The sequence below is a fragment of the Dunckerocampus dactyliophorus genome, chromosome 20 (genome assembly GCF_027744805.1).
Source record: "Dunckerocampus dactyliophorus isolate RoL2022-P2 chromosome 20, RoL_Ddac_1.1, whole genome shotgun sequence".
In the NCBI taxonomy this organism is placed as follows: Eukaryota; Metazoa; Chordata; class Actinopteri; order Syngnathiformes; family Syngnathidae; genus Dunckerocampus; species Dunckerocampus dactyliophorus.
The window spans coordinates 1,055,001-1,069,585 of record NC_072838.1 but is presented as its reverse complement, the minus strand read 5'-3'; the positions used below and the strand labels follow the sequence as shown (position 1 = coordinate 1,069,585).

Below are 14,585 nucleotides of genomic sequence, written 5' to 3'. Positions count from 1 at the left end.
ACCTGAAAGACTTCACTTGGCCCGAACGTGATGTTGACACGCATAACGCGTCTCTCCTCCAGGATCACCTACGTTCAGTCCGGCCCAGGCGCTACCGCGGCGATGCCCCAGCAAGCCCCCCCCCCTCCGGGTTCTGCCTATCTTCCATCTCCTCTGACGACGTTAGGCTTCACGGCCCTCGCACCGGGCAGCCAGACTCTGGTTCAGCCCATCACCTGCCAGAACCACACGGCCAAGGCAGCTGCACCCGCTGCACCCGCTGCACCCGCTGCCTGTCAGGTAAAGAGCAGGTTGTCAGGTGCCACCTAATACCAAATCCAATATGTCCCTCGTCAGGTTCTAACCGCCATCTACACTGCTCCGCTGGCGCCGAGCGTGGTCACCGTGACAACAGCGCCCTCAGCGCCCGACACCATGGACCATGACGGGCCCAAGCTGATGCAAGGCGCGACGGCAAGCGTGGACCAGAAGGTGGACGTGACGAAGGAGCTGGACGCTCCCGCTGAGGAGGAGGAAGAAGGCCAGCAGACCTCCAGCTCTGTCTTCACACCCGCAGAGGTCACAGGTACACCTTGAGCCACCATGCCGACACAAGCCGCTGCTGTCTTTGATGAACGATTTCATGCTAACCATCTGCATCTTCCTTCCAGCACAACAAGAAGACGACGCCGCTCACTTCATCAAGGAGGAGAGTGTCGGAGAAGAGAAAGAAGACCATGTGGAGCAGAGGATGAAGGAAAACCGTCAAGAGAAAAGAGGCGGAGAGATGGAGAAGGAGGAGCCAAGCAGCAAAGAGGCAAGACAAATTGAATTCTCATGACAGAAGTTGTGCTGACATGTACGCAGTTTGACCCGTGAGTATGTTTGCACGCTTCGCTGCTCTCCAGGTATGTTTTGATGCTTTGAGTCTCCTGTGTGGAGGCCTCACTCATCTCCCACCAAACCCTCGTGTGTAGCGTGACGTGCACGTTGCACCGCTGCAACGCAGGCTGTGGTGGCTCTGCTTTTTTCATTATTTCCTGTGTGTGTTCGACTGAGAAGGTGTGCTGCACACCTTTGCAAACACCTTGTCCTCCCATCTCGGATCAACATTTGCTATCAAAGTGACTGTTGTAATACACTGATGGGTTCCAGCTCCTTGTTTTTTATTGGCCTATGGTACATCGTAGACATAAAACTAAAACCTGAAAAGCAGCAAAATCGGCACATTGTAAAGAGAAAAGACTGAAAGGTTGGTACTAATAACCAGAGGTGGGAGTAAGGTGGTCTTATGCAGGTAAGTCTCAAGGCTTTCTTCTCAAGTCTCGTGTCAAGTCCAAGTGATGACTTACAGGTCAAAGTCAAGACTTCGTCACAAAAAAGGATGATTCAGGATGTACGTAATCCACACTTCAACCTTCTTCAACCTGATTGGGTGTGAACAGGTAGAATAGATTTGTTGAGGCACATTCCAAGGGGAAATATGGAAATGTAATCATAAACATCATCTTTGCCGAATATTTCACTTCAACGCAGCACATTCACTTCAAATCTCAAGTGCTTTCACGTCATCAGACTGAAGTCCAAGTCCTTGATGAAGGCCAAATCTTTAATGATATTTGTCAAGTCGAGTCCAAAGTCATCAAAACTGTCAAAGGAGTCCACACCTCTGCTAAGATTTCAGGTTTTTCAAAAGACCACCCCTTCAATTTCACTGATCTCAAGGCGCACAGAATATTGTGTTGTATGGTTATATAAACATGGAACCTGCCAAAGAAACATTAGACTCCCGTCTTTCATCAGAAAAAACATTTGTTTCTACCTTTTTCCTTTCTTTAGTAATCAGCAGTAGAACATACAGTAGGTACGTTTCAGGAAAATATCAGTTCCCAACTAAAAAAGGGAGAAAAACAGCTTTTTGTGAAAAGATACATTTTTTTGCTTTTGTGACAGCTGAAATATCTAAACAACTATACCAACATAAACAAGAAACACAAAAGGCTTGTTTTACAGCCATTTGTTTACAAATATTATACATTTACAATTTTCACATTTGGAACGGAACGTGTGTGTGAACGCGTGCGTGTGCATGTGCATGCATTAAAATGTCCCTACAATGCGTAACATTCTGCACACTACACTCCTCCACGTTCTCTCTCTTCCTCCTCTCTGTCACGTGTGATTTTCCCATTCAGTCACATGACCGCTCGTATCAGACGCACTTATGCCACCTTGTGGTTTTATGGCATAAAACTGGCGTAAAAGTGACATCCATTAATGTGCACACACGTCATCATCTCTTGTTGCCTCTTGGGATTGGGTGTTGGGGTTTATAAAAATGTATATAAAAGACATCTTTGGTGTTGAATGAGTTAAATATACCACATGAAAAAAAAATATATACTGTATGTATATATGTATAATATATATATATATAAATTTCCTCAAGTTTGTCGGCCTGCAAATGTGGAGTTGTTGTTTTGGAGCGAGTCTGTGGGAAATAATCAAAGAAAAGAAATGAGGAAAATAACCGATCAAGCATTTTTCTCTTTGCAGGCCACAGCTCATACCCCTCCTCCTCCACCATCTTCAAACTTGGACCCCCCTCCTCCTCCGTCCGCCGAAAAAGAGCCCGCTTCCTCCTCCAAGAGGATCAAGTTCCGACCTCCACCCCTGAAGAAGACTCCCGATTCTCAGGACAAGTAAGTGGGACACGTTATCAGACTAACCCTAACCCATCAGAAATGTTCACCTTGGTGTATGTTTCTAAGTATTTCCACAACATTTCCCCCAAGTGCTCATAAAGCTTCTTCTACTTTTTGAAATTCTCCATGCAGGGTTTTGTCAGAGACGTATTTTGAGGAGCGTTTTGCCGAGCTGCCAGAGTTTAACCCGGAGGAGGTGCTGCCCTCGCCCACGCTGCAGAGTCTGGCCACGTCCCCTCGAGCCATCCTGGGCAGCTACCGCAGGAAGAGGCGCAACTCCACGGGTAAGACCAATCACATCTCCACACATGTCACGCAACATCTGATGTCCACGCGCCACCAGAGCTGGAGCCGGCCGTGGAGGACCCAAGCTCACCGAGGAGGAAGACTCGCCGCCTCTCCAGCTGCAGCTCCGAGCCCAACACCCCGAAGAGCGCCGCCAAGTGTGAGGGAGATATCTTCACCTTTGACAGAGCAGGTGGGACACTGACATCTCCGTGGATCGCATCCACAGTCCTCACTCCCAACCTTGTCCCAGCAGGTACAGAAGGGGAGGATCTCCTGGGAGACTTGGACCGGGTGCCCTTCTCCTCGCTGCGTAGGACTCTGGATCAGCGCCGGGCTCTTGTCATGCAGCTCTTTCAGGAACATGGATTCTTTCCCTCAGGTGGGCTGCTGTGATAACTCTGGGCAAAAATACCAGGGTTTGACGTTTCACGGTATTGTAATTGCAGCTCTAAAATGTCCTGTTTGGAAGTCTTTTTTTGAAAAGAGAAAGCAGCCATTTTTAAACCGTATCACGCCACGAGAGTGGAACATAGGCATTCCAAATAAGAAAATAATGGATGAATTATTTTGAAATAAATCCAAACTAAATATTACAGCTGCAAGCAGCGTTGAGCGGGCCCTCGCACCCCCACACACGTCAAAGGGCGTGTGCATTCCATTTCCTGTTGCCGCTGGGTGGCGCTGAGAGAAATTCAGTAAGTGAGCTATGTGAGCTGGCTTCAAGGTGTGGTCTTCATCATATGTGCCAATTATGATGAAGATCTGACCTTGCGGAATCGAGTTATTCATGTTTGCACTACAGTTTAGTACCAAATTGTCTGATTGGTCGTCAAAGTTCGTTGCCGTGCCCCACCCGCATCTTACGGAACAGCCCAACACCCTTCGGGATATAACATCGCCCGTCTGTCGAGTAGCCATGATTTTAATTTGGGCTCATGTGGTCAAAGTTCCGAGGACTAGTTTGTTGAAATACAACCCCTGGTTTTCATCCTAAAACAAAATGGCCAACTTCCTGTTTATTTTGGACCATGAGCTCTTGAGCTTTTTTTGTGCATGCCGTCATGGTTGACATCTCCACCAAATGTTGTGATGATCTGTGAAACTGTGGCAGGGGCTCATTTTTCACAAATTTTAAGTGCGCGCTACTGAGTGAGCTTTGCGGGCTCATGTTTGGGACCCCTGAAATATCAAATATTTCACCTGACCTGATGCGCTTGCAAATTTTGGTGAGTTTAATGCATGTTAAGGCCCTCAAACATATCATAGAATCGGGAGAATAATAATAATAATGATAAAGAAAAGGCTATGGCTCGGTGCTTGGGCCCTAATCATAATAATAATAATAATAATAATAATAATAATAATAATAATAATAATAATAATAATGAAAAGGCTATGGCTCGGTGCTTGGGCCCTAATCATAATAATAATAATAATAATAATAATAATAATAATAATAATAATGAAAAGGCTATGGCTCGGTGCTTGGGCCCTAATCATAATAATAATAATAATAATAATAATAATAATAATAATAATAATAATAATAATGAAAAGACTATGGCTCAGTGCTTGGGCCCTAATAATAATAATAATAATAATAATAATAATAATGAAAAGGCTATGGCTCTGTGCTTGGGCCCTAATCATAATAATAATAATAATAATAATAATAATAATAATAATGAAAAGGCTATGGCTCGGTGCTTGGGCCCTAATCATAATAATAATAATAATAATAATAATAATAATAATAATAATGAAAAGGCTATGGCTCGGTGCTTGGGCCCTAATGTCACTGCAGTCTACTGTGGATAACAAATATTTTCTCAGCAAAATGCAATCACCTGCCTCAAGAAGTTCATAATATAAATCATTTTTTAAAAAAACTGTCAGGTCGCACTTTTCCACAAACTTGCACTTTGAGACACTAAGTGGTTGTTGCTTGTTGCTGTATAGCACCTATCCTCCAGTCCTGTCTCCTTCTCAGTCACACCTACACATTTGGTGACCCTCCATGTGAGTAACGCCGCTCAATGCTAACGAGGCAGCTAACCACTTTTGGCAACACATGGAAGCCCAGTTCCAACTGCGAGGAATAACACAGGACGTGGACTGGACCTCCACTTTCTCTCCTGTCCTAGAAATGCTCTGACACACAGTGACTTTTTCATTCCATGGGTCAGCTTGAAACCTTGAACCCAAACGTGACACACTTGAAAGGAAAAGTGCACTTTTTTCTCACACAGTCCTCATGTGAGACATGAACACTCGTGTCTTTCTCTTTTCGGTAAAAAGAGGCAGCTAATGAATGCAGGTAATGGGACACACCTATCCCGCCTATGAAAACAGCTCCAAGGAGGTTTAGTGGTTTTCTATCCATGCTGTGAGCGTGTAGTAACAGGTACATTCATGATAACATGTCATACTTGGACTATTCTGGCAGCTTTGATTTCACATAGCAACATAGAAAGGAACGCTACACCTAGCGTCAAAAACAACAACACAGCTCCGATATGTAGCGTTACCTTTGGCTAGCGTGTGCTGAAGCTAGCGGCTAGCCGGCTAGTAGCTAGCCGCTGTGGTGTGGTGAGGTGTCACTACGCCAGTAAGGTAGTTCTTGGGTGTAACAATGTTAATAACAATAATAATAACAATGTGCTTCATATGCAGCTCATATGATGGAAATGGAGGCTTTCTAGGTGGAATGGGTGCGTCCCATTACGTGCATTAATTAGCTGCCTCTTTTTATCTGTTTTTCTATCTTTAGAAGGCACAGAGAAGAGAAATACATGTGTTCATGTCTCACATAAAGATTGTGGATGATGGGTAAAATTCAAAACAAAAAAGTGCACTTTTCCTTGAATTTTGGGAAGGGCCATATTCAGGATTGGGGCTGACTACCTGCCATGTCTCCTCCCTCCAGCTCAGGCCACCGCTGCCTTTCAGGCTCGCTACGCAGACACCTTCCCCACCAAGGTGTGCCTGCAGCTCAAGATACGTGAAGTCCGCCAAAAGATCATGCAGACTGCCACGCCGGGAGCCGGGGAACCCGGCGGCTCGGCCGAGGCCGGCCCCACCTTCAATCTGTCCTTTCGGGATGATGGAGGAGGGGCGGAGCAGCAAGGCGACAAAGGCCGGAGCCTGGCGGAGCCAAAAAGCGAAGGATCATAAGTGGGCTTTGGATGCAGGATCGTACTCCACTGTGACCTGCGTGGAAGATCATCATCACAATGTGGTCGGGAATCTTCAAAAAGATGCTCACTGTTCCCAGAAGGCTGAAGGAATGGACAATCTTTACAGGATACTTTCACTTCTTGACCCAGGTCTGCCCTCAGCACATTTGCACAGTAGTTAGCTTTGGGCGCAAACTCTGTGCTACACACACACACACACACACACACACACACACACACAGTATAAACCAGGGTGCAGGTCTAGTCTCCAGCATGCACACACTTTACAAATCAGACTGTTACTCTTGATTGGCAGCACCCAGGAGCTGCCACCAAGGAGTGTGTGCGTGCGTGCATGTGCATGTTGCACGCACGCACACACGCACACATATGAAAGCACTTTGTCACTTAGCGTGCAGATGCAGTTTGCTGTTGCCAGCCAGCCCTCAGTTGCCATTGACTTGACCTCGCAGTCCTGCCACTCCTCAGCACAGTGGCCTGGACACAAATCACAACCCCGACAACCTCCACGGATATTCCACCGCCCCTCGATGCTGCAAGACAGACAGCGTGCACACACACACACACACACACACACACACACACAGGCATGGACAGTGCAGTGTGTACGCACACCGCTGCACATTTTTAGTGATTGTAAGAAGACAAAGTGATTTTTGTGTTGACCAATCTTTGCACCTTCAGTTGTTGCCATGTTGAAAGACTGAAACCCCCGCATTGGCGGGATCGTGTGTTTGAAAGCGTAAAGAGATTATGTCAAAGACATGAGGCAGGGAAAGGCGTTTGACACTGGACGGGAGATGGACGGATCCAAAAAGTTCATATGCAATGCAACAACAAGATGTCAGGCTCACAGACGGAGACAACAAACAAAAGAAGAGAAAAGAAAACCACACTGGTTGGATCTCCCAGTGGAGACGATGTTGCTTTCTCGTTATCGTTGCCGTTTTTCTCTCATGGCTAGTGTTTCTTCTGCAGCATACCGTCAAGAAAATCACAACAAAAAGAAAAAAAAGAAAAAAACTTTGGACTTTAGAAGTCGCCCCCCCCCCTACGTTTGATTTTTAAATGTTAAGCAGGGGGAGGCCGTCTCGTCCCTCTCTGTCATCGTTCTTTGTAAAATGTTGAAATCAGGTGTTTGCACAATCCCAGCAGCCCCCCTCTTGTCCGAGAGCGCCGCGAGTTCAATCAGGAAAGTATTGTTTTTAGCAGAAAAGACAATAACCTTGTTCCACATGTTATCAATGACCCCTGCACCCCCCCACGCTGTACCTCTCTCAAGCGTTGTTAGAAAGTGCCCTTAAGCACTGGTCCCGGGTCAAGCGCTATGTAGCTCAGGATGGTTCTGGTCAGGTTGAGTTCAGGGAAAGCAGATCCTAGACCAGCCCTGGAGGGCAGTTGTCTCTGAAGCCCCCAAACCCCCCCCCCCCCCCCCCTTCTTCTTTCCCTCCCTTCTCCACACATAATCCTTTCCCATCAAATTGTGCAATAGGACATTTCTTGTTTTCTGGGAATGGGTGGGTTTGGACATGTAGAACAAAAGGTAGATTTTTGATTTATCTCCTAAAACTACAGGACACACCTGTGGTCGTAGCTCGCCCCCACATAGCCACAATGGGGTGGAAATGCATCATTTAGCTTCCATCTTCAGCATTTGTGCATCCCTTCCCAGGTATAAAGTCATACTGCAACCATAGGAACAAGTTTTTGGATGGTTATTGGGCTCGTCTTTTGAAAATGAAATCCTAACACCTGGTGTTCTGGTGTAACATCTAGCGTTGCTGGGAACACATCTCTTTGAGTCCTGGTACTGGAAAGATTCTTTCACTTGCCAATGTGCTGCTCTTAATTTGAAGTTTCAACACAAACATCCACTGTGAACACCGAAGTACAACACTTTTCATGCAAACAGTTTTGTGTTCTCTTGCAAAAATTCATCCTTTTCTTTTTTTTTTTTTTTTTTAGTCATCAATGTTTTTTCTCCATGTTCCCTCAGCGGCTCCGTATTCAGAAGTAAAGTATTGCGAGATCTTGCAAAACTGGTTACATGAAGAGTTTTGTACTTCTGCTACTTCAGTGTTCAGCGTGTTGAACCTTCAAATGAAGAGCAGCACATTGGTTGCGTCTGTCCTGTGAGTGTTTACTTGTGAAAGCATCCCATGTACGGCTAATCAATGTACTTCCTTTCCAGCACCAGTACTCAAAGAGACGCTAGCTAGCTCGCATTTTATTTTCAAAAGACGAGCCAAATAACTGCCGCATGGTGGCCGAGTGGTTAGCATGTTGGCCACACAGTCAGGAGATCGGGAAGGCCAGTGTGGAGTTTGCATGTTCTCCACATGCGTGGGTTTCCTCCCACATTCCAAAAACATGCATGTTAGCTTCATTGGAGACTCTAAATGGTCCATAGGTATGAATGTGAGTGTTTATATGTGCCCTGCCATTGGCTGGACACCAGTCCAGGGTGTACCCCGCCTGTTGGCCCAAAACTTAGCTGGGATAGGCTCCAGCATACCCACGCGACCCTAATGAGGATAAGCGTAATACCGCTACAATTGTACAGGAAGGGATGCACAAATGCTGAAGATGGAAGCTAAATGATGCATTTCCACCCCGTTGCGGCTATGTGGGGGCGAGCTACGACCACAAGTGTGTCCTGTAGCTTCACATAGTTTTGCGAGATAATGCAAAACTTTGGCGAGCTCTTGCTCTTGAGCTGCTGTTGTTGTTGTTGTTGTTGTTGTTGTTTGTTTTCCCATCAGTTTCTTTTTCTCCATGTCCCCTGGGGGGGCTCCATAGGGAGGAAGGCTGAGTGCCATACATAGAGGATGAGATGTTGAAGAGAGAGACTATACCTTACTAAAAGTCACACTTTGAATAGCACTTTGCTTCCCTGGTGAAGAGTTGGGGGGTGTATGATGATGATGATGATGATGATGATGATGGGCATCTCTTGAACTTGTCTGTAAACAGTTGGATGTGTGAAAAAAATCTATCTATTCAGCGTTTTTTCCATATATGTGCATTTAGGTCTGTGTTTGGGTGTGCGTGTGCGTTTTTGGCACATGCAGCGAGCACGCAGTAAACATGATGGACGGCCGACCACTCATCCTGTCATCCCACAGCAACATGAACAAGCGTCTATTTTTCATTTTCATACTCCACTCTAGAGACAGTATTTTTATAGTCACCACGACTATTTTGTCCACCATGTTGACTGTTATGGGTTCCATTGAGGATATACAGTATGTATGACATATACTGTATCTTCAGGCAATTTATGGTAAAACAGGTAATAAGCATCCCGAAAGGGGCTGCCATGTGTCCCATCTGCATGAAAGCTGCAAACACCCACCCACACACACACACACACACACGTATGCGTGTATACTGTGTGATTGTTTCTCAAAAGGAATTTGTTCTTACATTGGAGAAGGAATTTTAGGATGAGTGAGGTGAGTGCGAAGTCATAAGCAGGCATGATGACCATGTGCAATATTTCTAAATGACAAAGTCAATATTGAAAATATTAAAGATCTAACACAATGTCCGACGTTGTGGACGCTAATGTTTTTGGTGGGGTTTTGTCTCATTGTTTATCTTATCTAGAGCGGGGGTCTCAAAGTCAACTCCCCAGCATGTTTTCGAAGAAGTTGTTGAAGTTACGTCTTTAGAGTTAACATTAGGACCGTCACAAGACACTCTGTTCACGAGACGAGACGATGCACGGCTGTGGGTCTACGACAACGAAACTAGTTGACGTTGCTTTTAAGAAAAGTACAATGAAAAGTATTGTAGTGAACCCTCTTCCTGCCTGTTTGGAGGCGGGGGACGAGGAAAACAGACACGCGTGCACATGGCAATATATTGATGATACATTTCATTTTTATTGTGTGACAAATTCATTTATTTATTATTGTCCCAGGCCGAGTGCCTACAAGACGGGTTTTTTTTCCGAGCAAGTAATCTTGTTACGTTTTAATCTCGCGAGATCTTGTGACAGCCCTAGTAGTTGTTTAATATGCACCGTAGTACACGCACTATGTGCTACATTTTGTGCTGTCATTGTGTTTGCACCGTGATTGTAGGTAGTGTTCTCCATCTATTTTCGACGACACTTGTCCTCACTAGGGTCGCGGAGGTGTGCTGGACTCGCGGGTAGGTAATGTTTATTTCGCTGTATAACACGTTCACTGTGAGTTGGGTGTTGGTTAGCTAGCGCTTCCCCAATTAAATAGCGCCTTACTTTAAGCAAGCTGCAAGCAACCTCAGCTTTTGTGAGGTTTAAGTTCGTGGGTCATACTAAACTTTCATGTCAAGTAAGAAACCACAGAATATGGTTGCGAGTCATTACTTTCAGGCCCCGCGTCTCAAAGTGAAATACTCAAAACGTTGATAATTGTGTTCAGTTTTGATGGACACTGTTGATTATGGTTATTGTTACACAATGCTAAATGCAGCAGCCGAGTTAAAAAATATTGACATGTTTTTGCATGAGGATTTGTGGTGATATACACTGATGAACAGTTTTAATTTGGCCCTGTTCCACTGTGAAGTTTGTACTAGAGAGCTGTGAAAGCCAAAGCAGTGAACCTGAGCTAGAGCGACATGCAACTACATGTCCCATGCTGCTTTGCGGCCACCCTGTTTCTGGGTGTCTAGCAACAGCTAACCAGCCCAGACAGCCGGCGGCAGCGGCGACAACTGTGGTTCGTAGCTTCCAGTAAAATCAGTCGCCGTCGGGTTTTCACAGTTGAGGGTCGCTTGGCTGGAAAGAGTGGGGGATACAACTGCGAAGATATGAGCGGCAGCGGGCGGCCCAGGACCAGCTCGTTTGCTGAGCCGCCAGGTGTTCCAGGAGCCGCCGCCGCGCCCGCCGGATCAGCCGTTGCCGTGGGGAGCAGCACAGGAAAGTCCGGGGTCTTGCAGGCCTCCGGCAGCAGCTTGTCGGGATGCTCGAACCTCAAGCTAGCAAGTATGCTTTCAAGTACTATACATTCAGTCGCTCCTTCGGTTGGATTTGACTATAATAACGCAATTTCCGTCCACGAGTCAACACCTCGAAGACAGTCAGTCCCTTTTCGTCCCTCCTGCTAGCTAGCATGCTAACGTTAGCCACTTGTTTTGTACCAGTTCACCGCCCAGCCAGTCACTGAGCGCAGCCAGATGCTTGCTAAATGAACATTCTGTAATCATCACATTTGCTACTTCTTCACAAATATCTCCTGCCGTTGCTCAATGTTGAAACGGCGAAACAGGACAAACGTGGCGAAGCTCGACTGGAGTAGCGGCTAAACGGTCATTGTTCCTCGGAGCTACTGGTGGCTCAGGTCCTGCTGGAAAGTTGCCTCCTCACAAGGTCAACTGGGGGGGTCCACAAGCCTCGGAAGGACGCCAGTGATTGAGACCCAGAGCTGTTTGGCTTGCTAGCTGTGTCTGTTTTGCTGCTCCTTCTTGGAAAGTGGATCTCATTTCCACTTTACGAGATTGTTTCCCCACTAGGGCCTTTAAAAGCGTCTCTTTTGGATGTGATGGATGTGTTTTCAGACATGAGGCTTATCCATAGAGGCGCCATTAACCCAGTTAGGCTGATGAATGGCAGGGAGAATGATGTGCTTTGACATTTTTACAGGACATGTACCATGTCTTCAAACTGATAACTTGCTTCTCAAGACTGACAGGATAACCCATCACTTTTTCTTACCTACTTTTTTAAAATTTAAATGTAAGTGTAGTTTGGGCACACCTGGAGGTGAGAAGGACTGGAACAAATGAGGATTTGTTGATTGGTCTTAATGAAATATGATGACATGACTACTCGCAGGAGAACCAGAGTATAGAGGGGAGGAACCACCTGCTATGGCAGCAAGGTGCACTGTATTCAGGCACGCGCTCTGAGCAGAAGGCGTGATGCCACTGAGATCTCTGGCAAACCTTTTTGCACTTTTCACATGTTGTGGCGCTGGCGTTTCAGGTGGCTGCTAGGGGTTTTTTTTGTGCTCAGTGTCCCCCAGCCCCCAATACAAGTGAGCTCAGGGAGGAGGAAAAGGGAGCGTTTGATTTGCTCACCAGCACAGTCCGGGTAATCTCAACTCATTGGAGTGTTTTTTGAAATGATTGGTTATCTGAGCTATTTATGTTATTGGATCTTTAACATTTCGGCTCTATGCTGCTAAAATGACATTTTTTTCTCATTTAAAAGTTTGTTCTCGTTGGAATATGACTCTTAATATTTTGACTTTATTGTAAATTATGTACATTTTTCCATAATATTTGAACTTTGAGTCATAATTTTACCCATTATTCTCGTAAAATGACAACTTTTTCTCTGAATACTTCTTTGATCGTAGTCTTGTAAAATGATGCTTGTTTTTTCCAACACTGCTGGCTCTTTTCAACAAAGGTGTACAGTTTGCTGAATTTGTCAGCACATTTCCCAGAACCTTTTATGACATCTCAGCTGGTCAAAATTCACAGAGCAAACGGTCCAAGGTTTGCGGGTAGTGGTGCTCCACTTTGGTGCGAGTGTGGCATTTCAATGAAAGTGACCTCTGTGGGTCAGCTTCGCGCGCGAAGGAATTATTTTTGCTAAGTGTGAACCTAAACATGACCTCCTCAGCGTGAGCGGCCCTCAGCTGGCATGTTTGAGAGAGGCACTGGAAAGGGTGACCTGACACTGTCAGAGTGCTACTAATTTAAATGTAAACTTTGTTATTGTGGTTGCTGAAAGCTCTTCGGAATATTTTGACCGACGTAACTGGAATAACAGAAAGTAACGGCTCGCAGGATGACACTGCTGCACGCTAGTCAGTGTCGTTATTTGGAACATCACATGTTTACACTTGCACTATTCAACTTGTGGGAAGAGGCAGAGCTAGGGATGTCACAAGATTTCTCGATCAGAAAACAAATGTCTCGTGCACAGGGCTTGGGATGATAATTCAATCATGAATCGCACAGTAAATGAAAATGAAGTGGATAAATCAATAATCACCATGTGCATGCGGGTCTGTTTTCCTCGTCTCTCGCCTCCAAACAGGCAGGAAGAGGGTTCACTAACCAGTCACTAACAGGCCATTTGGATAAAAGGCGGCACCACGACTCCTGTCTGTCGCTCGGGCTGCAACAGTTGCGCTCTCTTGTCAGTCATATAGTTTCTTTGTCTGGGTGGGTGGAGGCGGGGCCGCTAGCACACACAAAGTGCAGAAGAGTGTAACGTAGTGTAAATTAAATGAGTAGATCGCAATATATTGTCATGTGTTTTCATTGTGCTTTTCTCAAAAGTAAAGTTCAAATCTCGTTCTCGTAGAACCAACCTGGTGTGGCGATACCCCTGGTGCATGTGACACAGTAATAGTGTGCGATGTTGACTATCATCCGTTGTTGCCCATGTGGACGACCACTATCGTAGTTTAAAGGACAAAGAAAGTTATCTGGCCTGTTTTTGGGTGATTCCCAGTTGGATTAGTCTTCAGTGTGAACGTGACAGTCCAAATCTCAGGCATCCACGCTCTCACTACCCTAAACACTCAAATGTCTGGTGGATGCACGATGAGGTGTTCTTCCGCTTGAAGTGTGCTTAATGAAGCTACGTGTTCTCTTGTTGCTTTCTAGGAGACAGCGGCAAGGTGACGACAGTGGTGGCCACGCCGGGACAGGGCCCGGACCGCCCACAGGAAGTCTCCTACAGTGACATCAAGGCGAGTAGATGACATGACGGCCCCTCCTTAGAAGTGTTTCCCAATCATTCATTGAAAGCACAGATAGATGTAGTGCTGCCAGAGAATAAGAAGTAGGGGTGTCACAAGATTCAAACAAATTGGACATGCTGGCTTGTTCGGGTTGATGGGCTGACTTTGCTCATGATTAATATTCCCATACGGGCTGTGGCATTTGGCTTTTTTCCCTCCTAATTTCTACTACATTACTTTGCATTGCTCCTCATGAGGCTCATTTGTAAGCTAGAATACCCCCCCCTCCACAGACACAAAGTATAACTGACGAGAGCTCTCGCTCCCTTGTCCTATGGAACACTGTTGTCTATGAAGTGTCTACGTACGGAAAGCCATGCACAGAGTGAACTCTCTTCCTGCCTGTTTGGGGGAAAACAGACACGCATGCACATGGCAATATATTCATTATCCACTTCATTTTCATTTATTGTGTCATCAATTATTTAGTTATCAGACATTTTTTAAAATCTTGTCACATTTGAATCCTGTGAGTATTCAGATCAAAAAAGCAACTAGCGACAAGCCTAGTGAGACTTTTGGGTCATCTGAAAAGGACGTATTGCTCTTCTTAACGAGCAGTGGGTGCTCCTGTGGGCCCCTCCTCCACCTAAAAGCACTCACAGACTTGTTTGTTTAGCGACATGAGTAGTTTTATTTGCTTTTCATGTTTTGTTTTTTTTTTA

The 14,585-nt window shown here is 45.6% G+C and overlaps 1 protein-coding gene across 3 annotated transcripts in view; it reads left to right on the top strand.

Annotated features, from left to right (window-relative positions):
• Positions 1-14,585, top strand: part of LOC129173189 (glycogen synthase kinase-3 beta-like) — a 79,013-nt gene that overhangs the window by 52,539 nt on the left and 11,889 nt on the right. The window contains exons 15-22 of one of the 3 annotated variants that reach the window (XM_054763874.1): positions 63-279; positions 337-565; positions 651-796; positions 2,536-2,681; positions 2,817-2,968; positions 3,028-3,162; positions 3,226-3,351; positions 13,784-13,869. In XM_054763874.1, coding sequence (XP_054619849.1) covers positions 63-279; positions 337-565; positions 651-796; positions 2,536-2,681; positions 2,817-2,968; positions 3,028-3,162; positions 3,226-3,351; positions 13,784-13,869 — 1,237 coding nt within the window. Of the gene's footprint in view, positions 1-62; positions 280-336; positions 566-650; positions 797-2,535; positions 2,682-2,816; positions 2,969-3,027; positions 3,163-3,225; positions 3,352-5,898; positions 6,299-10,355; positions 11,145-13,783; positions 13,870-14,585 lie in introns of those variants that run through there. The other 2 variants (XM_054763875.1, XM_054763876.1) reach the window with 2 other exon arrangements.